Source organism: Apaloderma vittatum, unplaced genomic scaffold, assembly GCF_000703405.1.
Source record: "Apaloderma vittatum isolate BGI_N311 unplaced genomic scaffold, ASM70340v1 scaffold528, whole genome shotgun sequence".
Classification (NCBI taxonomy): Eukaryota; Metazoa; Chordata; class Aves; order Trogoniformes; family Trogonidae; genus Apaloderma; species Apaloderma vittatum.
The window spans coordinates 152297-174697 of record NW_009732185.1 but is presented as its reverse complement, the minus strand read 5'-3'; the positions used below and the strand labels follow the sequence as shown (position 1 = coordinate 174697).

Below are 22401 nucleotides of genomic sequence, written 5' to 3'. Positions count from 1 at the left end.
ACATGCATATATGAGGAGGAAATCAACCCTAGCTGTGGGTTGCTGAATACATTTTCTGATACGCACAATAGTTTCAGAGAGGAGGCAAATCCTACCATCTTCCACCTGTGCCAAAAAGTCACTATATGGACCAGGGCACACATATCTGAGAACATATTGCTGGGTTTTTCAAGTGTAGCCATTCCTAACTGTAAACCCGAAAGAGCTATTGCTAGATTTTTCTGAGAATCTTCAACCTTGCAAGTGATATGGGTATGCCAATTTTAGGACAAGGACAGGCACCCAGCCCCTGAGAAGGCAGTAGTCACATCACTTCACAGAGGTGGAGGCATGATGATAGGTACTTGGAATTAAAGCCAGTATCAAATGCCCATCTGAAGCAGACAGGATTTCATTTCTATAAATCTCAGAGCAATGTAAAAAAGAAAATCCTCATCTGTTTAATGTTTTTGGAAAAGCTTTTGGAGGAGATACACAACCTAACAGAAGGCAGCCTTGGCTGTACTCTGTTTTACTTGCATCCGTCTCTTCTCCTGCTTGTGGCCTAACCTGCAAAGGAGCTTCAAGTATTCTACCCTATTCTTGTCAAACTAAGAGTGGGAAGAGAAATATCTGAGGCAGGATGTGTCTGTTTAAAGACACTCAATGGGGATGAGTACAAGGAAACTGCTTGGGACATTTCTTTTTTCCTTTTTTTTTCCGTGATGTCACCATATTAAAAAAGGTAATAGAGATGCTAAGGAGCAGATGATGTCAAGAAACAGAAAAACAGGTTCTAGAAGCCAAAGTAAAGATTCAGTAGGATAAAGATTGAGGGATCCATGAAGAACGTCTGAAAAGCTCCTCGGAATACTGTTGCCTGCATATATCTCAATTTCCTGATGTTCAGTGAGTACCAGAGCATCAACATTCTAAACAGACACATTGTTCGAGCTACTGCTATCATCTATGTGGCCTTAAAGTCCCTATAGACACAAAAGTGTAAGGCACAGCTTATGCCCATCATGAATTCAGAAAGTTTCTGGGAAAGAAGACAGGCTTATTCAATAGAGAGATACTTAAAATCTTGAAGACCACAGCAATGAATAAAATAACTGATGGTACCGTGTTCCTGCTAGTTGTGCTCCAACCTGGGTAGGTGGGAGTAAAGCTTACTGGCGGTTATTGGCAAAGAATACACCACCTCCAGGTGGCTACAGGGAGCATCAGAGTCTGCTGCACTCCATACTGACTCATATACCAGACTTGGGGTCTGATCTTCCCATCAAGTCAGCCATCAAGTAAAAGAAATAGTTCTTAACAGGTTACGTCTGTGGGTTTCCAAATCCTGATTATCACAAGAATATTTTGGAAGCTAGGAGAGCATAACATTTGCAGTCCAGAAGAACCAGTTTCAGTGTTTCAAGGGCAATATGAAACAGTATCATGCAACGTCCATGCTGTAATGTAACCCATTCAGAAATTCAGAGAAGGGATGACTTGCCTCTTCAGAGCTGTAAAGACAGGAGCAGTAAGACCAAAGTATTTGTACTCTCATGGTAGTATTAAAGGCCCCTGAAACATCCATGGCTTAGAATATCTTCTGGATAGGACGAGAGGTAATGGTTTCAAACTGAAAGAGGGGAGATTTAGATTAGATATCAGGAAGAAATTCTTTTCTGTGAGGGTGGTGAGACACTGGAATATGTTGCCCAGAGAAGTTGTGGATGCCCCATCTCTGTTAGTGTTCAAGGGCAGGATGGATGGGGTTTGAGCAACCTGATCTAGTGGGAGGTGTCCCTGCCCATGGCAGAGGAGTTGGAACTAGATGATCCTTAAGGTCCCTTCCAACTCAAACCATTCTATGATTCTATAGATAAAGATTTGTAAGAAAACAATAAGGTGTGTTAATAAATAGATTCAGATGAATGTCTCAGTAGAAAAATCCTGAGAAGACCTATCAATCCCACCCCATCTGTGTGGAACACTGGAGATGGAGGACCATGCTGAGAGGTTTGCATTCCCTGTGGTTCTGGGCTGTTTAGCTGACAACTGTAATGGCTATACAGTGAAGCAGCACCTAGAAATGCCTGAACAGGAGCTCCATTAGTTTTGTACAGCATGTATTTAACCAATATATCCAAGGAGGCTCCTTGACTGCTGGGCAGGAATGTTTCAATAGTTGTGGAAACGTGACTGCCACTGAGATGATGGTACAGGCAGGCAGCATTCCCATTACCAGTACTGTTGATGGCAGGGATTTTTTTGCACCACGGGACATGCTAAAGATGATGAGTTGAGTTCCTTCAGAGGATCCAGTCTCTGCTAGCAAGTGCAGACTTGCAGTAGTTGGTTGTTGGTGATGGATATCTGCAAAGATGTTTCCGTGATTGCCGTTGACATTTGGAATATGAAAAGTTACCTGTGAAGATGCTATACTTGTTGGAAACTTGTCCATTTGTCTGTTAGCTTTCTGCCATGAAGAAGGGAATAATAGTTGCCCACTTCTTGCTTTTTTTCTTTTCTTTTTAGGAAGCATGCCTCTGAGAATCTGCACCATAGAGTTTATCTGAGCAGGCTGCAGTGCTGTGTAATTCCTTTGCAGGTCTGGGATATTGGTCTTTTCTAGCTCAAGTTCTTTGTATTCAGAGGTCCTTCAAGAGTCCTGTCTACTTTAGCCATACTGCATCTGTGATCTTCTTGTACAGAAAATGAAGGGCTGAAAGAGACATTCTGAGGAAATGAATTCATCATACAAACATAGATAAGATTTTGAGGGGCATTAAAAGCAATTTCATTAAGGGATACCTGATGAGCAACAGTGATTTCTTGGAGTGAGAAAGAGCTGAAAGTCTGTTTCAACTACTTGGCCACTTCATCTTGACTGGATGTTGAGGGCACAAATTGGGCAACAGCAAGCCAACACCACTTCTGTTCTGGAGATTTTTCTTTCATACATGAGTGTCACCCTGAGATGGCATCTGCAAGGACATGAGCTTCAAGAAGAACAAGAATTTATGAGAGTATGGAAGAAAAAGAGGTTCAGAATTTATCAGTGCCATGAAGACATGGTAAAAGAGAAGGCACTAGAATTCCTTTTGCGTTTTTAGTTTCAGAAGTCTGAAGCGACCTCAGAAGGCTGGCTGAGTAACACAAGTCTTTGTGGAGAGCTAGAAAAAGTCAGGGTTTCAAATCAACCTGGCTGCTGGCAGGTAATATCCCGCCGTTACACTGGTGAGTTACCACAACCCTTTCCAGAGTCATCTGTCTGCCACTGCTCTGTGTGGTTTTAATCACAAGAACTCCAGAGATAATCCACTTGCCACCAAAGTCTGTGAAGTTATGTAAGACCAGGCAGAAATGCACCTGGTATTTCTCTGACAAGAAATACCTACTGGATTGCAGATGGCATAATTCTCCATTCACACAAATTTACAGTGAAATCAAATTATTAGCAGGAAAAAAAAATTAAAAAGCTAGAAAAGCTGCTCAAATTCTGCATTCTTCTATTAAGTGTGCAGTTCTTTAAGAATTTCTGGGATATTTTGAATAAAACTAACCAGAATTATTTTCTGTTAGAAGAATGCTGATGTGGAAAGTGAAATGTTCTGTAGAAACATGTCAATTACAAAAAAAGCATTTGAAAAATGTAAGACTGAAATTTCACATTTTGTCCTCTCACATTTCGAGTTTTCATTTCTGTTTCCATTAGAAATGTTATATAACTATGAAAAAAAATAAATGCCAGACTAAACTGTTTTTACTTTACTTGGGCAAATGTTTTGATTTTCCTCAATTATTTCTGTTGGAATGATTTTTTACTGAAAATTTTGCAACTTTAGTTTTTTTATTCTATTTAAAAACAGGAAAAAAGCTACAAAGGGCTTTTGCAAAATAAAATAGCACGGCTTCCTATAGCTCTAATCTGGGTGAACCACCAGAGGCTTTTAAAACCATTTTAATATATTGAAGGTTTGATTTTAATGCCTGTTAGAAAAGGGTGCAAGCAAAACAGGGAGCTGAGGTGTATGATGCTGCCTTTTCTTGGGCAAATGGAGACCACCTTCCTGATTGCCCTGGAAAAAGACCTGAGTTGTTCCAGTGCAATGTGACATGCTAATCCTCAGACAGCTCTGCAGAAGAGACTGAAGTCTCTTGCACTAGGGAATTAAAGTTTTATTCAGTGCAATAAGGAGAATTAGGAAAAATGTGACACCTGCAACGAAGTTTGCCATTACATTTCTGCCTGCGCCAACTCATGTGGGTCAATAGATATCAAGTGCCAGCTCATACAAATGCAATATATATGCATTTGTACTTCACATAGCTTCCACATGATCTCGGGGGAAATATTAGCATACCCGTATGCAACAAAAGCCAATTTTGAACACAGTTAATAAGGTCAAGGTAACTTTTAAAGCAAATGAGTCCCACAGCTATCAGTTTTTCCCCTCCATTTCCTATGTATTCTAAGATTTTGAAATTCTAGAGCCTGCTTTTCTAATTAGGTTCAAATATGCAAATTATGCCAATTTGAATAGCTTATTAATTAATTTCATATATATATCCATGAAATTGTCAGACAGTAATCTTACAGTTCCAAGTGCTTAAGGTAAATACAAGGAAAGTCAATTGTTTTAATTTGGTTATGCAGATTACCCTAGATTGACAATTACTGGACAGTTAATGAAAAAGTCACTTTTTACACAGCTGAAAGCTCTATTTTTTTCCATGACTTTCAGAAAAGCAGAACAATTGGTAAAGTATATCTATGCAAATTATTCTTAATTTTCAGGATGTTTTAATAATCCTTCTCGTTAGCTGTGGATAAATTATGAGTTCAAGTCTTATGGTAATCAAGCCCAGGGGGCTCCTGAGGAACAAGTAGATATTAAACACTATCAAAGATGTAGTGCTCATCTTCAGGTACAAGTACTGGTCTGACTCAGAGAGGCAGGTGCAGCTTCCCTGGGCCTTATTATTTGTGTTTTGTGTGACAGGTAGCCCAAAAAAGCCCTAGGACATGTGGATAGAAAGGCTTTGAAGATAAACTGAGCTATGAAAATAGATGTTGAAAGGCTACTTGTGTGCAGGACCTTTTGCTTTTGTTCTACATGTGGAGTGGCTTTAAGGATTTTCTGGTTCAAGGTCCAGCTGAAGTTAGGTTTTGGTGATCTGCACACCTCTGCCCAAATCCATGTGTGACAGAGTGGGCTTTTTTTCATTCAGCTTGTGTTTCCACTTGACCAATTTTTCATCCACAGGGCAAGGGCTCCCAGAGGAGGCAATCAGGCTGTCCCAGACCAGAGCAGACTGAGGAGGATCACCCTGAGAACAGACCAGACCATTGAGCACAATAGAGAGAGAGAGCGCAAGTGCGAAAATTTTGAATTCCCAGATCTCCAGCTTTCTTCAGCTCTGTTACCATCCATCCAATGGTTTCCTCCTTGCTGTTCCTGAGCAGTTCAATGTGCTTCACTGTCTTTCCTATGGCAAAGTTAATATGGCTTTTAAACATAAAACCCAGCAGCGTATTTATCACTGTGCTGGAAAGGGAAGTGTTCTTTTCCTCAACTTCTTTAGGAAGATTTATGTTCTCTACTACATTGATCACTACTCTTTTTTTTTTTCCCCTTCATTGTGTGGGAGGGAAAATCTGTGAGGCTGGTTTTCTTAAAGAGGCACAGCCTGTATCTAGTTTTGACTCATTCTGAATAACAGTTCTTTTCACATCCAGGTTCTCCCATCCCAAACACCCAAATCAATCCATCCTCTTGGCTTCTTATCTGTAGCAGTGTTATGAAAGCACAGCTGCTCTGGAGGGCTGCAAGTAGAGAGATGGTCTCTGACACAGCCTGGCCTGCTAAGGTTATTGTGTACTAAGACCATGCCACTGATTTTGATCTTGAAATGAAAAAGAAGAAAGAGACTGTTCAAAGCATTCATAAAAGTCTTGGTTACTTTTAAGACATACTGTTGTGTGCTGTATAAGATACTAATTTTTCCGTTTCTTGTAACATCCCACAGACCGTCTTGGAAAGGATAGGAGGTGAGTTCTTCTCTAAGATGAATTTCCTGAGCCACAGGTAGTCAGGAACTTTCCTTGTCTCCAACACCTTGCAATACTCCATTAGTACTAAGAGGGTGAGTAACATCTACTGGCTTTGTCTTCCCTGGAGGATGATGATTTTGAGGAATTAAGTAAACTCGCAGAAGCATGTCCTCCTTCTCTCATGGCTGTGCTTGTCTTCAGTGCACTGAGCCTTTGAGCACTTCTACAGCTATTTGTTAATTATTTATTAGTTAGCTGATAGGATTTTATGGTATGGGAAGAGGATAAGTAAGAAGGAAATATGAAGAACAGATTGAAACTTGGTGCCTTCTGTGTATTGATGTTACCAGTGTTTCTCCAGGCAGCCTCACCTGCCTAGAGAAGAAAGGAGTCTGGAGACCTTTGGACTTTGCAGGGCTCCACCTGTGAAGAGGTTTGCGGGCAGCTCGGTATGAAGGATTTACTGTGATGTGGTTGGCAGGAGTGCATGAATTCAGAAGGAAGCTTCAGTGGCATCTTTGCAACTCCTGTATAACTGAGGGGGAATTACACTGGTGGTAAGGTCAGAAGCAGGCCTGTGGTCTGCAGCAAAATACATGCTCCTCAGTATGATAACTCTTCTGGGGACTAACAGCACCAGCTGGAGACTAGATCACGAGCAAGTTTTTCCAAGTAGGAAGGCAGGCAGTTTGCCAGCTCAAAGACTGCATGCCGTGTTGCCAAGATCCTTCCTTTGGCAAATCCAAAGGCTCTGGGACAGGGTCAAGATGAATTACCCATCTTATGCTTTGATGAAGGTGCTGAAAGAAACTGCACATGCCATTGAAAACAGCAGAAAACCCAGTCTGCCTTCGCTCCAATGCAACAAGACTGTGGATTGCAGGACACAGTAGATACAGGTGAAGTAGCAGCCCCTGCTAATTTTGAATAATGAACCTCTGCTCAAGAGAGGATAGCCAGAGATACCAGAAGTCCGAAGAGAGTACGTTGTGGATCATTTTCATCCGAGATTTGTAGCAGTTAGTGTTTAATTCCCAGGCTGTGTCTTTTCATTGTCTCTTAAATTAGAAAGTTATTTAACGTTGATGCAGAATGTTTCCTAGAAGAGAATGGCCTACACACTGATAATGGATTTCTATGTGTTAATATAGGACACAATAAAGCCTGTGAGCCATTTTGGGATTGGAAATGCCAATCATAGGCATTATCAAAGCTTGTTAGAGGTGGTCATACAGAGAGTTGCAGCTAGCTGTTACAGAGCTACTGGGCAACGTTTGTTTGTTCTGTGCCTCTTTCCAAGAATAAATATTTATTGATTTGATGAATTCTTTGGTTAAAAAAAGTAGTAGAGATAGTTTTGATGATATATAACGTTCACTCTGTGTGATTTATTATGTTCAAATCTGGGTGGTTGAGCCTCAGAATCCCTAGCTCTAAATATCAATCTCTTTTAGTGCCTTTCCATTAACAAGTGTTTTTTTTACTGCTGAGGCATCTTTGCCTTGATGTCTGTTCAGCTTAGGAAAAAGATGTCATTTGATCTGGCTTTGGGTGAAGCAGATTTTCTCCCAGTCACTCAGACAAGGCTCAGCAGAAATCACTGCTGACTGGTACCTCTGTATTTAAAGTGGATTTTGTGAGAATGACTGCGATGTGACCAGCTGGGATGTCTGCAAGAATTTTAGTAGCAATTAGAGCCAGAGCCACATTTTTGGCCGTCAATCAGCTGACTATGAGCAGCAATCCTGTCTCTACAGCTAGGTCATCTGGATGCAGCAGTGAATGGGTCCCATTTAGCAGATGTCTAGAAAGAATGTTACTGTGTTGGCATGTTGTGCCAGACAGTCTCCACAAAGAAGAGACCAGGGAGGGAAGGTTAGAGTATAGCCATTTCAAAAACACTTGTCTAGAAAGACATAAACCCCCTTCCTTATGTTTGCCTGTACACATGAAAGTAGAGGGAGTGGGGCAGGAGCTAAATGAGGATGCTATACTGACCACATTCGAAAGGGTAAAACTAGTTTGTATATGTTTGCTCTTGGCTACAAATCTAGCTGGGAGGCCACATTCTCTCGCCTACCAGCAAAAAAACCCAACCCCCAATCAGGTCTTTATTTAATGAGACCCTCAAAAATTCCTGTTAGTCAGGGCATTTGGGTTTGCAAAAATGGTACCCATCACCGTGCTGAACTTCACAAAGGGGAAACAGCCTTTCCTCTGGACTGATGGTATCTTGGCCGAAGACAGGAAAAATCACTGATATAGTAGGTAGAGGGAAACTAATTACTGCCTTCTTGGAAACTACTCCTAATGCTCCTGGGAATGGGAAACATGCTACCCAAGATTTTAGCAAAATTTGAAGAAAGTCACTGGGGAATAAGGCGGGGGAGAAGGAAAATTAAAGAAAAAAATGAGTCAAATATGTGTGTGTATTTTCCCTTTCTCTGTCACCTTCATTGGTTTCACTGCAACTGGCAGTGCAATCTGGAACCAGTTAGCAGATCTCTAAATATGAATAATAGTACGAGATAGTGCACGCAATGAGGTCTTGGAGGACTGATGTTAAAAGCTCTTGTAATTTGGATGAAGAACAGAAGCTTTTATGCAAAACTTAATAAGTGAAATAGAGAGGATTGTGCAGCCTTTGTTTCTACAATCTGCATGTGGAGAACGATGACTTTGGAAAATTCCTTGGGCATTCTCAACAAAGTAATGCCAGAAAACATCTTTCACTGCTTCAGGAAATCATCTTAGATGACAGAACTAGCTGGATTTGAACTCACCCAAGCACCTTTTTGACCATCTAACTTACTGTGCTTAGGAAGGTATTATTAATTAACACCAGTATATTCAGAGAATATATTCAGGAATCAGAGCCGTAGATTTTACTATGGATTTATATACGGATACAGTTTCTATTAGAGTTCAGGGAAAGTTAAGAGAAACTTTTGCTAGGCAAAAGGAATGATTTATCCCGGCTGGCAAGCCAATGGAAAATACAACCAGCTTGGCTAATAAAAGGCATTTATATGCAGATATCTTTTGTTATTTTTTCTTTTGAGCATTTTACCTAGCTTCATGGAAAGATATATTGGAATTAAAAGGAAAATGAAATTACCTGTATTATATCACATACATTGATGCTGGAATATAGTAAATTTTTTTTAAAGTGATGTAATAGAAAAAGGACAAGAAAAATTAGATACTGGTCAGAAAATCTGGATTTAGGGTTTTTGAAGAGCCTAGTACTGAAATGTACAAGTCACACACTTATTTTACCATTGAACCAACACAGGATGGTTGTGGTACTTTGTGTTCCTACTATTAGCTATTATTGTTATTGTAACGATCACTTACAGTCAAATAAGAAAACAAGACTCCTTCTCTAAAAGCCTTAAAACTCACCAAGGCTTTGGGTATCTGAAAGACTGCCATAATGAAAAGCATGATCCGCTCCTCAGTGCAGCCAGGAATATGCTATGTCCCACCATTTTAATGAGAGCTCTAAATAGTTTCACTCAGAAGGACTCCAGACAGCTTTGTGCATCAAGTTTACAGTTATAAGGTTATCTAATTTTCTTTTTGCTGCTTTTACAATTAGCTTATAAGAATTTGTTTTCCTGGATGCTCCTGGATTATCTTCTGTTTCTCATATTTTAATTAACTAGCAAGTGTGTGGTTAAATTTATACATTAAGGCAAATTTATTTCTATGCTACTCTTAAATCTCCCCTGCATTAAAATATATTTTGATTATTCCGTGCACCTGGAATAATGTTGGAAGCCAATTATAACAAGTGATTTTGTGGAAATCACAATACTGAGGTATTTCCTCAGAACTAGGCAGTATGGAGAGTATTTCAAAGCCGGAACTGCATGCTTTCTTCTTATGGTGCTAATATTGCTAGTCATCAGTAACAGCTCAAATGCTCAGGTAAATTGTGGAAGGAGTTATTTGCATTTACTATCCTCTTTTCTGCAAAAAAATACATACTTTTTTCTGTTTTCCCATATTTCATAAGATTTCCTTGCAAAAAAAAAATTTATTCAGTTACTAAAATCATCTCTTTGAATGGTCAAATCACATTATGTACTCTGGAAGTACACTCAGAATACCAACCCTTTTAAGTCAAAAAGAGAAAAAAAAAGAGGTCCCATCTTCATAACAAAAATATAGATAAATAAAAACAAAATAGCCCTGTTCAAACATGGTTGTGGTCCGATAGTCTTACTATTCTTCTTTCTCACCAACACAGGGTGAGAGAAACGCACTAGAATTGGTGATTAAGCATGGGAGGTGATGAAATTCAAATCAGTCTAAGCCTAATTTGAGGAAGAGTTCAGGTCTCCTGATGTTCCTCAAAAGCAAAGTAAAGCACTAGCATTTGCCACTGCTACAGCTCACAACCATGCTTCAACGTGGCTTCCTACACACAGAAGTTGGGGCCACCATGGTGTGTTACCTGGGCTCTTCCAGTCATAAAACCACCACCAGATATTAAAAAAGCAGACTAAATCCACCCCAACCCACCCCCCAATTAATTTCTTCAGTCATTTTTCCCAAAAAAGAAAACAAGTCATATATACACACATATACACGCACACAGGGATAGCTCAGGACTACGTACAACTTCTAGGATGGCAGCAGTAAGGGTACGACAAAACAAGATGTCAAAAGAAGCCACTGTGCTTGTCCAGCCCTTTGCTACGTAATTTGGAGGCCTCTGCTACCCAGATGGCATTTAAAAAGGAGAGAGAGAAGAAGGGAGGGAGGGAGATGTTTTCTGCCTCTTCTGGAAGGTTTAGGTAAATGAACTTGCAAGTTCCAGTAATTGCAAAGATTTGTGTCTGGTGGCAGCTGATGGCCAAAATCTGAGCAGCAAAGGGCGTGGAAGCGGAGAGAACCAGACAACGCAGAGACAGAAAGACAGACAGACACAGCGACAGAGATGAGTGCCAGTCCCAACTAAGGTGCAGGCTAGATGTATGTCGTCCTTCCACCGATCCTTGCTCCCATTGCGGGGGGTGTGTGTATAGGACTGTGCCGCAGGGGCTGACTGCTCCAGTCCTTGCACGGGCGAAACGCCCTGGGGCAGTTCTGCCTGGAGAAGGACTGCAGGATTTAAGCCACTGGTTCTCTGCCTTCAGACACATTGATTGAGGGTGAAAATGAACTTGTGAGGTTTAGTGTGGCTGGAGACGAGGGAGAAGAAAGCAAGGGAGAGAAGGAAGAAAGGCAGGGGGTGGGTTAAAAGGGAGAAGTGCAGGAGAAGGTGAGAGGGAGACTTGAGTATAGGCTGTCAGATATTCCAAAGAATGGGAGCAGGAGCCCATGACAAATCATATGAAGCCTCTCAACACCAAAAGCAAGATGACTGTAAGGAAAGGCCCCATGCGCCTCATTTAAGCCTGAGCTGCTTTACTTCAGAAATAAAAAAAAAACCTAAAGAAGAAATCACTGCACAGGTCTCCAAGTATTCTTGGGAACTGAATGCTTTGGTATCTCTCTGGCCTTACTGCATCAGTACTCAGGAATCAACTAAGCTGCAGCTCTCTGCTGACTTCCTACCCGAATCTGGAACTCTTTTCAGAAGTGCAAGTTCTAAAGTACTCAGCTCTCTCAAGTATCTGATGGACAAATGCCAAACCACTACCCAGGGAGACTGGGCATAACAGACCTGACCACCATTTTCTAGAGGAAGTAATGCAGCAAGATGGATTTTGGGTTTCTCTAACCTTCTTCATAGGGGTGCTAGTTCCTGAAGCACCCAGGTCCTATGTCTCCCAGATGCCACCATGGAACAGATCACACACAACACTGTACTTTCCGTTTTATGTCCTCCTGTCATCTCTCCTATTAAAACACCCACCATTTCCATCAACTCTCAAATCAGTCACAATGCTCACTCTTAGGGAAACGTACTGCTACAACAGGAGGCCAACTTACACAGGGAAGTATTCCATTATTTCACAAAAGCCCACAAGTCACCAATTCCCTGTTTCTGGTAGTTCTCACCTTGTATCTATGCACACACCCCTAGCTTTTCACATCAGCTGTATCACATTATGTACCTGTCACAGTACCTGTCTCCTTCTCTGTACCTCCTGTAATGCTCACAGACACAATCTGACACGCGATTATGGTCCCTGTGTGGAACAGGCGGGATGGATATCAGTCCACATGGTTTTGCTCAGTCATCCTCATGCGCTCCTAGCTGATGAACACAGGGGTACCTGTGCATGCAGACACGTCCAGAGGCACAAGCAGAAGCGCTTGGTGATGGGCTCACAGGTAGGTGCAAACCTACCCTCCCCAACATCCTTTCAAAACAGACAGAATCAAACACACAACATCCCCACTGTCACTGGTAACTATGCTCTGGAGACAACATGTGCTCCCACCTGAACATGCCTCTGTACCTCTCACACATCTGGATGCTTTGAACTGCCCACTGCAGCTGAATGGGCCAACCCCTCATCTGGTCACAGGGACTCATCCATCTCAGTGGGCGCCACTATGAGCTTCACTTTGGTTGCAAATGAAGACTCAGTCACAAGGAATCTTTGGTCTGACACCAGCAGGGGAATGAAGGAAAAGGTACCCTATGAACCAGAAAGGTGTTGGCTTTTCTGAAAGAAAGGAGGTTACACTAGGAGCTTTCCCAGTGACCCAGGGTCTAACTGTTTTTCCTTCATCACTCTGAGCATCGTAGCACGGAGCACAAATTGAACTCGATATTCCCCTTTGATACAGCACAACAAATAGTAAGCAGCTTGCTTTGCCTGGAGAACAGGACAGCAGGCTGTCAGTCAGCTTCACAGCACTTAACTCCAGGCTGTGTCTGCTGATGTGGAAAGGAAGGAAATGCAAGCCTGTGCCTGGGGCTACTTCTGGGATTATAAATTCCAAATTTGCTGGCTTTTATCCAACTCTTACCACATTTTCTTTCCTATTATTACTATAATAAATACTAATAATTTTTAACATCTTAAGGTTTTCTTCTACAGAACTTAAAGCATTCACAAAAAACTCTAATGACAATGCTTTCTTAAAGTGGGATATAATAACAACCTCCAGTTTACTGATGGGGAGATTGAGGTACAGGGATCTGGTCAAAGTCCAAGGAGTACAACCCACAGGCCCTAATTCCTAGGCCCTTTATACTACATCAACTTTCAACTTATTCCGCAGAAGTTATTCTTGGTCTTAGCACTTAAAAGGAATTGCCACATGGTAGATGTGGTCTCCTCCTTTGAAATTTCTTTTGTAACAGCAGATAAAAAGTCCTCCCCTCCCTCTTTACTTACTTTAAGGAGTGGCCTAAGAGTGGCCTGAAACAGAATCACTGAATATTTCCAGAAAATTTTGAAAAAAATCTTCATTTTGTGGCTAGGAAGTTAGTTGTGTAATACTTACTGAGAAGCAAAGCTCTGAAAATGGAGCTTCAAAGTAAGGCAATTAAAAAGTGAAATTGGTAGAAACTGTGCCACCCTGATGTTTTTGTCCCCATTATATTTTAACCTGTCCTGTGCCCTTTGCACTTACTCAGCTGCATATGAGCTGCATCTCTGTGTCTGTGGAGTTTGTTGGGGGGAATTGTGAGATGTTCCCAAGTTGCAGGAAGCAAGTGGGTCTACCACGATGCAATTGGACTTAGCACTTGACATACATCCACACCAAGGAGGTGTTTTAACTGGAGGCTTCCTAAAGGACTCAGAAGGGCTGAAAGCAACCCAGGAGCCTACTTCATGAGTACATGCCTTCTCGCTATTTCTGAATGCACAGCCATGCTAACAAAAATATGCTGAGTTTGACATGCAAGCGTACACTCGCCCACAGGCATGCAGATGAACGTGCCTGCATACAGGAAACTCTCGGATACCAACACGCACCCATCACCAGATCAAGCTTGCACAGTGAGGTAGCCACATCGGCTCAGAAAACACGTTCATAGACTCACCTACATACACAACAACAACCCATGTGTCTCTATCAGCAACCATTCATGACACCAATATGTATGAAATACATATGCTTGCATACACACTCTCTTTCCCCCCGACACGGATCATGTCTGTACACTCTCCCATGGATTTGTAGCCCATACACAGGCATCTCAACATTCAGAAATATATACAATCAGTGGAGTGCACATAAATACCCATCCATGCACACTCACATATGTATCTTAATGAAGATTTTGGCCTGAGAAATTCCTTTTCAAGAAAATTCAAAAATAATTGACAAAAGGAAAAAACAGAGCATGGGGAACTGCACAAACAGATGCAAGCACATACCTACACACACATTGTGGAGTCTACCAGTCAAGGTTCCCACCACAACTACAGCTCTTGCAGCTCAGCACCTGCTGAATAGGCTTCCCCTCCCTGCAAAAGTCTGATGAACCTCACAGAGATTGTAAGCTTATGTCTTTGGCCATGTGTCAAACTAACCTTCGCCAGGTGTCTCCATCTTCCCTAACTGAACACCATGAAAACTGTCCCTTAGCTCAAAGAGCAGCACCTTCCAAGACCTTACCACAAATATTCTTCAGCTTCTAAGAAGCTGAGCAGAAACACCTTACCTGCACCTTGACCAAGCTAAACATCTCCAATTAGTGGAGTTTACTGGTATTTTAGGGTTTATTTTTTCCTTCTTTTTCAGACTCCAGGTCTCTTGGAACAAGACAAGACAGTGTACAGGAACACAAGGCATGGTTTGCTCAAACCCACAAACAGCAAGAAAGCAACAAGCTCCCGAGGAGAAGTGGAGAAGTGTATCTGATAAACTGCCTCACACTGCTTGGGAAGATGACAACTGTCCGTCCAAGATGGGCTGCTACTTCCAAAGCCCATTTGCTACCAGATGTAACATATCAAACGCTGCTAGCAGGAAGGGAATCCGACAGGACAAACCAACATACAAAACATTCTCTTATTCAATAAAGGTTATAAATGCAAAGGGATTTCAGAACATTTCAGAACAAACTCCATCCATAGCTGCTGCTCATTTATCAGTGCATCGAAAGATTGTGCAAATTTTTAGTAACAAACATTAGAAACTAATAGCAAAGGACTTGCCTAGGTAACTAGAGAAGATTTAAACATGCCAGGTAACAAAAAGTTGTGTGCAGAAATCTTAAAAACTGTATAGAAGGAAAGGATTCTTTAGAGGAAACAGAGGGACCATCATGCAATACTTTTCATAACCCTTACTAAAAGAGTCAGGACCACTCCTGCTGCCTCCTCAGCTAAGACAGGTGATGGTTGTTTGGACAGAGGCACACCCTCTAAAACCAAACACAGGATTCTGGGCCTTGGCTGACACGGACTTGAATTTAGACAGGGAATGGAAAAGAGAGGGAGCCTTGTCAGTGGCAATTAAGCACACCAGTATGGATAGCCCTGGAGACTGAAGATCAGAACATAGCACAATTAGCAGCAGCATGACCATCTCGACAACATGCTGAGAATGAATGTGATTTATCCTGCTCAAATTTAGCATCTGAGAGCTGGGTGTCTAGACAAACCTAACAAACCTAGACACTCACCAGTCACGGGATGGACACCTCCAAAGAACAATTCATTTCCCCTGTCACAAACACATACAGGGAGGCACCAGTTGTCCATCCTGGGGAAGTGTGTGTTTCTTTCTGCTAACTGTAAGAGGCGGCCTGGGTGACTGCCTGTCTTCCTCTCAGACGACTGAAATTTAATGAGATGTATATCAGAGCGTCTTAACCATGGCATAGAAAGTTCTTTAATTTATAGGAGATTACTGTGAATTTCTTCAAAAGGATCCACTAGAATTTCCCTCCTGCTCAGGGTTTCTGACTATGACACACCTCAACTTATTTATCAAAACACAAGGATTTCCCTCCTTTCTGCTTCAAAGTCTTTTGTATAGTCAGGAAAATCATGTTGATTTTTAGCATAATTCATCTCCAGTTAACTGTACTTATTTCCTCAACTACCAAGTGCAGTTCTGCCTCTATGGATGAGAATTGAACTTTTCCACAGTCTGAAGGATATTGCCAGGTTACCCATTTATTTCACTTGTAACATAAAAAAGGCTTTCATTTCATTCTTTAAAATTAACAACTCCAGCCTGATGCCTATTGCAACTTGCCTCTACAAAGTGAGTCCAATCCTAATACCTTTCCAGTAAAAGGGCAACCAAAATTGTTTACAGCATTCTGGGGGAAATGTTGCAAACAATCTTTTGTGTTCAGAAAGTAGGACATTTAAGAGTTATAAAATAAAAGTTCATTTTCAGTTATAAACTCTTTTTCATTCTCCCAAAAGATGAGAAAAATAGACTAGTGAAAAAATATTTAACTTATTCTAAATCAAAATATTACGATTTGGATAAATATCCTTGCTCCAAAATTAATGAAAATGAAGCTGGACAGAAATTAAACTAGAAACAGGATATGAAAACATTTTGTTTGGAAAGTTCCAAATAAGACATTCTGATTTTTTCAGAATGTTACCTACATTTTCCCCTAAACACAGCAGAGTGAGAACTACACTGTCACTTTTCTGCTTACAACGGATTGCCTCTACAGTACACAATTCCAAACCGGAATGTTTATTCAACAGCCACATTGTTTTGCTATTTTATGATTGATTTGCTCTTCATTAATATATTTACAATGATTTTCTTGCAATCTTTCTATTTTCCTGGTTTTGCTAAGCTGGACTTTGCAGTGTAATTTTTGTCCTTGCTCATAAACCCAGTGGGTCCTTTGTAGTCTTTCTTTTGGGAACTTCTGTGTTTCCTGCCTGTCCTTTGTCTTTTTATCCTGAAATTCTATATCCATCCATCTCCAAAAAAGGACAGAGGAAGAAGTTTGCCTGATGTGATTTATTCCTTGAACACCAGCTGCTCATTTCAGTCTCCATGGCTCACTCAACCCTTCACCTGTTTGCTGAGATAGGCACCAGTGGGGCCAATCAGTGTCAATCGTGCTGGTGGAATTTGTGAGATGGTTGCAAACCCAAAATTCTGGGTTGAAAATCTGGCGCTTTGTTCTTCTTTGGGCAAGTTTTATCTACCTTTTTTTTTTTTTCCCAAATAAGAAACTGAACATTAGGAGCAGGTTCTTCTAAACACAGATGATTTGGTTTTTATTTGTTTTGGAGGAAGCCTGGATGAGGAGGCACAGGGAGGATTCCCGGTTTGGTTCCTGCAGTTCCACCTCGAAAGAACTGACCTTTAGATCTCTGTGGGATGGAGAGTATTGAACTGCCATGGGAAACAAAGCGTAACACTGGGTAGACCAAAGTGTTGGCCTGGGACTATTCTAGCAGCTTCCCATGGCACAAATAGCTTTTTCACTTACACTCCACATTTCCCATCACTTTTCCTGCTATACAGTTTAATTCATGCCAGGCGGATTATGAAGGGAAGAAAATGATGCAACAGTCTTTTAAGTCGTTCCAAAAATAAAAACAGAATAAAAAGAAACCAAAAAAATATATAGAGAGAGCGCTTCAAAACAAAAAGCTCTGAAAACAAACTCAAAACAAAGGAGGAAAGGGGAGATTTAAAAAAAAAAAAAAAAAAAAAAAGAACCCGGGAAAGACAAATGAATGTTAGAGCAGGCACGATCATGGACAGACGCCAGCTACTTACGTTCACCTCGGTGATTGCTATATCAACAATGCTACCCACAACAATCAAGGCGTCAAATGTATTCCATGCATCACAGAAATAGTGCTGCATGTGGCAGAGAAGCCAAGGAAAGAGAGAGAGAAAGGAAGAGAAAGAAAGAATGAGAGAGAGAGAGGAGGGAGAGAGAGAGGGAAGGGAGAAAAGAGGGGAAAAAAAGTAAAAAGTAAAATAAAATAAAATAAAAAACAAACCAAAAGTATGAAAGAGGGAGAGAAGAGGAAAAAAAATAAGAAAAGAAAGAGGTTACGTGGGCATATTAAATAGTCTCTTACCACTCTACAGTATTGGTTGCTCAAACCTCTGTAACGTTTCACATGATGGAGGGTATCAACAAAAGCCTGGTTAGTCAGAAAGTTACACTCAAGCATGCCTACCTTTTGGAGGGAAAAAAAAAGCACACACACCCCAAACTCTGTGCGCTTTCACCAGTCACAGCCTTGGGGCAAGCTATGACAAGTGAAAAAGAAGGAGGCATTTCCCCCCCTCCTTTTTTTTTCCCTGGGAGAAGGAGAAGGACGACGGCAAGTTCAATAAAAGCATGACTAGAGGAAAAAAAAAACAGAAAAAAAAAGAGAGAGAAAGAAAGAGAGAAAAAGAGAAGGAACAGCAGAGGAGGAGGAGGTGGTGGTATCCTGGGGAGGGTAGAGTAATACTCACATTAGTTTCACTGAGAATGACGTCTATAATGCTGCCAATTACGATGAGGAAGTCAAAAACATTCCAAGGATCACTAAAGTAACCCTACATAAGGAAGGGGCAGGCAGGATGGGGATTAAAAAGGAATGTTAGACAGACAAAAACAGTTCAAAATTACCATTAGAATTACTGCCTTGATACCTCAAGGAGTTTTCCTCTTAAGCCTACTTGTTGCATCCTCAAGCTGTAGCCCGGTCCTGGGATCTCTGACTGATGTGAGCAGCCCCTGTCCAGCTAATGTGATCCCAAGGCAGCCACCCTTTCCCTCCAACTCTGGGATAGGGGTGGGAGGCCGAAGGGAAGACCCATAGACTGCTTTGCTCATGGTTTTTCCACAGGAGTAGGGCTTGCAGGTCCACCTCCTCCAGACATGTCCGATTCCTAGCAACACAGTGCCCTTCCCCATTTGGCTTAGATTTGGCTGGGTTTTATACGGTTCTCTCACAAAACAGCTCCCCTTCTGCCAGTGTGAATATCAATCCACCAGTCCATGTTCCAGATGTAATGCTCTGTGCCAGCGCTAGGAACAGCTGGCTGCCATCACGATGGAGCAGAGGGCACAGCTGAGCTGGGGATATGCTGTTTAACTCTCATTGGTTGTCACCTCTATCTTTACCCAGCCACAAGGAGTAGGATGACTGTCATTAGCCTAACACAGTTTTTATTACCAATGCTTCATGTCCTGTCTTAAAACTACAGGGCAGGACAAGAATTTCTGTTACTCCAAAAGCACGTCTGCACGGCAAAATGAAGGGCTGAATGTAGCATGTGCTGGAGCATCCCACCAGGAAGGGGTAAGAATGAGAGCAAAGTCAGCCTTAGTGTGTGCTCAGAGTGAGACTTGTTGCTCATTCATGCTAAAGATTGTGCCACAGCATCCCTGTCTCACTGTGTAGGACAAGTCATGGCAGATCCCCTAGCATGTGCTAAACCCATACCTTTACTTTGCTGTGCAGAGTCACTTTGCGTGCTATCTCAAACGTCTCATTGTCCTGAGCAGACCTCAGGAGATGCTAACCAGCACTGCTTACTGTTCCCATCCTGCATGATTTTTGGCTGGTTAGCTCAGTCAGTTGAGCATGGCACTAACAACACCAAGGTCGTGGGCTCAATTCCTGTTCGGTCCCCATGTGTTGCCTTATCTAGTCGAGAGGCATCCCTGCCCATGACAGGGAGGTTTCCTGGCGACAGGGAGGCTGGATTAAAATGATCTCTAAGGTCCCTTCCAGCCTAGGCCATTCTATGATTCTATGATTCTATTGTATTATAGTCTGTAAGGATACAGGACCCTTTTGGGGTCTGGTTCAGCCCAAAAGATGAGCTTCTGTATCTAAACTTCCTGTGCAAGTCAATGGCATGAGCAAAGAAAATTTTTCTTGGCTCATTGAACACCTTTGCCAACCTCTTCCCCTTGTTCTGCACTCTTAAAAGGAGGCAAACATACAAAATATTTTGTACTCCTTTTATGTGTTTGGTTTTGTTAGCATGGGCTAATCTGACCTCCCTGTTTCCCAGCTGCAGCATGTCTCCAGTGAGACTGAACCCAAGCTGCACTGCGACTGCTATTCTTAGCCAGAGAGTCAGGTCATGGGTAAAGTGTGAGCCTGTGTTCCCAGGCAGTGTTGCAGAAAGCAAAAAGGAGAAAAGAAAAAAAAATTAAAAATCCCAACACTGGCACTGCACAAGCCAGGCTTGGGAACCTGAAATTACTGTGGGTTCAGCCATCACATGGAAAAGGCACTGGCAAAAAGTGTCTTTCTAAATGCTGAAACACTGCCTCCAGGATGCTTTGAGACTCAGTTATTAACTGCATTATTCTCGGGGCAGGAAAAAAAAAAGAGAAAAATTATGAAGCAGAGAAGACCACTGCCCAGCTGGTTCCACATCAGTGAAGGGAGTTGGTAGAGTGGACTTTGAAATCTTCTCATCAAAACCAGAAAAAAATCCCTTTATTCTGCAGCCTGAAATAGGCAACTCTTAGCACATCTACCCTGGGAGAAGTAATCATCCCACGGCTACACATTACTATGCAATTAGCTACAACAGGGAGGAAGGAAACAGGAGCAAAAGCAAATTCAGAGAATATTATTATTCAGCGTCCAGCCTAGAAAATACACAACAAATATTAGAGTGAATTCAGCGGTGATGTCCAGCATCGTTAGCAACCAGATGGACCTGGAATAAAACTGTAATTAGACTTCACCAAGAGGAAGCGGAGGGAGAGAACAGCAGATTAAATGCAAATGCATTTTGAGTAAAGGACAGATACAGATCATATAGAGTTGCAAAAAGTGCCTTTGCAGCCTGATGCAACCTTAGCAGACAGGACACTTGCAGGATCAAAGAGAACAGAGTAGAAGACAATAGACCAAATCCTCCTGCCCCTGTTCATGTTCTTTTGCAATGGCACTGTTCACATGTCAAATGAATACATGTACTCAACACAATGGCTATCTTCAATTTCCTTCTCAAATTATATAGTTTAGAAACTATTAAGGATTTCAGCAGAAACCCAAACAACTTAAAAAACCCCAGAATTTGCTTTTGGGCAGCTGCAAGGGTAAAGATCCAAAACATGTTGTTCAGGTTTTGCCCATGAAAATGTATTTTTAAATCTGTGGTGATTATTTTTACTATGATTGGCATCATACGACAAAGAACATTTTGGTGTAACCAAATTTACAATTTCTTTTTACTGAACACCTTCTTACATAGAGCTTAACAGCCACTGCTGCTGGTAAAACAGCATTTGATGTTTGTACAAAACTCTGGTGACAAGTAGCATCAAATCCTGTTCTCAGATGACCACTGCAGCCAGTGAATTAAATTTGGTCCCAGTTGCAGCAATCACTGGAAGCAACGACATTGCAATGGCACAGCGGGCACATCTCAGGAGAGATTCAGGCCTGGAAAGAACAGGTTCCTTCTTCATTTCCATCCCAAATAGATGTTTTGAACCTTTGTGACACTAGAGTATATCTGGAGCCACTCTGCTAACTTTAGTGGCATGGCTCCAGATTTACACCGTGAGCTCTTTCTCCCAGGATGCTCTGCTGAGTCTCATCAGCCAGCTCCGGGTTTAAAAGCCATGGGCTGGTCTGCTCCGGGATCACAGAAAGAGCATTACCATGGTTTGTTATTGTGTGGCTGTCAGGTGGACTCAGAGAGTTCTTCTCTTCCTCCTGTACCCCTTAGATGAGAGGAACCATGGATATGAATGCAGTTTTACTCAACCCCACATCCAATATACCAGTGTTGAATTAAGGAAACACATGAATTTTTAAAACCTTCCTTTCCTCCTCACCTGCTCCCTCTGTGTTTCAAACAGAAGGGTGAAAAATAGGAAGATATTATTCACAGTAAGAGAGCTCGAAGAAAACAGAGAACATAAGACGCTTCATTTGTGTGCAAGGTAATGGAATCCTTCCTTAAAAAGCCACCTCCTTAGAGACATTTACCTACAAAGGGCCATGTGATTACTTAACTTTGAATCAGAACTCGTAATCTTGTCAGGAGTTATGAGTATGTATTGAGAGTGAACTACACCCCTTCAGGACTTGCCTCTTGTGACCTCAAAGTACCTCTTCAAGCCACATTCCTCACTGGAGTGTACCAGGGTGGCTAATGAAAGACAAGCTGAATGAAGGAAGAGCTTTCACTCTAATAAAGAGGTTGTATTTCCAAACTATTTTTCCCACCAGAAAGTTCTGTATATTTTTCCCAAGGGGGTGGAAGTCTGACTGGAAATGAATTGATGGCACTGTTTGTTTTTGCAGTACAGGAATTTGGAGTGTAATACCATATTTTGCCCTTAAAGGGAGATGCTTGACCCTGATTTAGCTGTATAACTTCATGCCACATGATGGCAGCCTCAGGGGCTTACTGGGGAATGGTAGTCACCCTCTCTTGTCGGATGTCTTTGGAGAGTCATGAAGCTTTTGGGGAGAAAGGAGGACAGAAAGAGACCAGGAGGACTGGACTGAATATTCAGAAAGCAT

General features: G+C 41.7%; 1 protein-coding gene across 1 annotated transcript in view; it reads right to left on the bottom strand.

The window, feature by feature from the left end:
- CACNA1C (calcium channel, voltage-dependent, L type, alpha 1C subunit) overlaps positions 1–22401 on the bottom strand; it is a gene marked incomplete at its 5' end in the record, with an annotated part of 196950 nt that overhangs the window by 31721 nt on the left and 142828 nt on the right. The window contains 2 exons of the mRNA XM_009875416.1: positions 17669–17752; positions 18365–18448. Of these exons, the coding sequence (XP_009873718.1) occupies positions 17669–17752; positions 18365–18448 (168 nt within the window). The remainder of the gene's footprint in view (positions 1–17668; positions 17753–18364; positions 18449–22401) is intronic.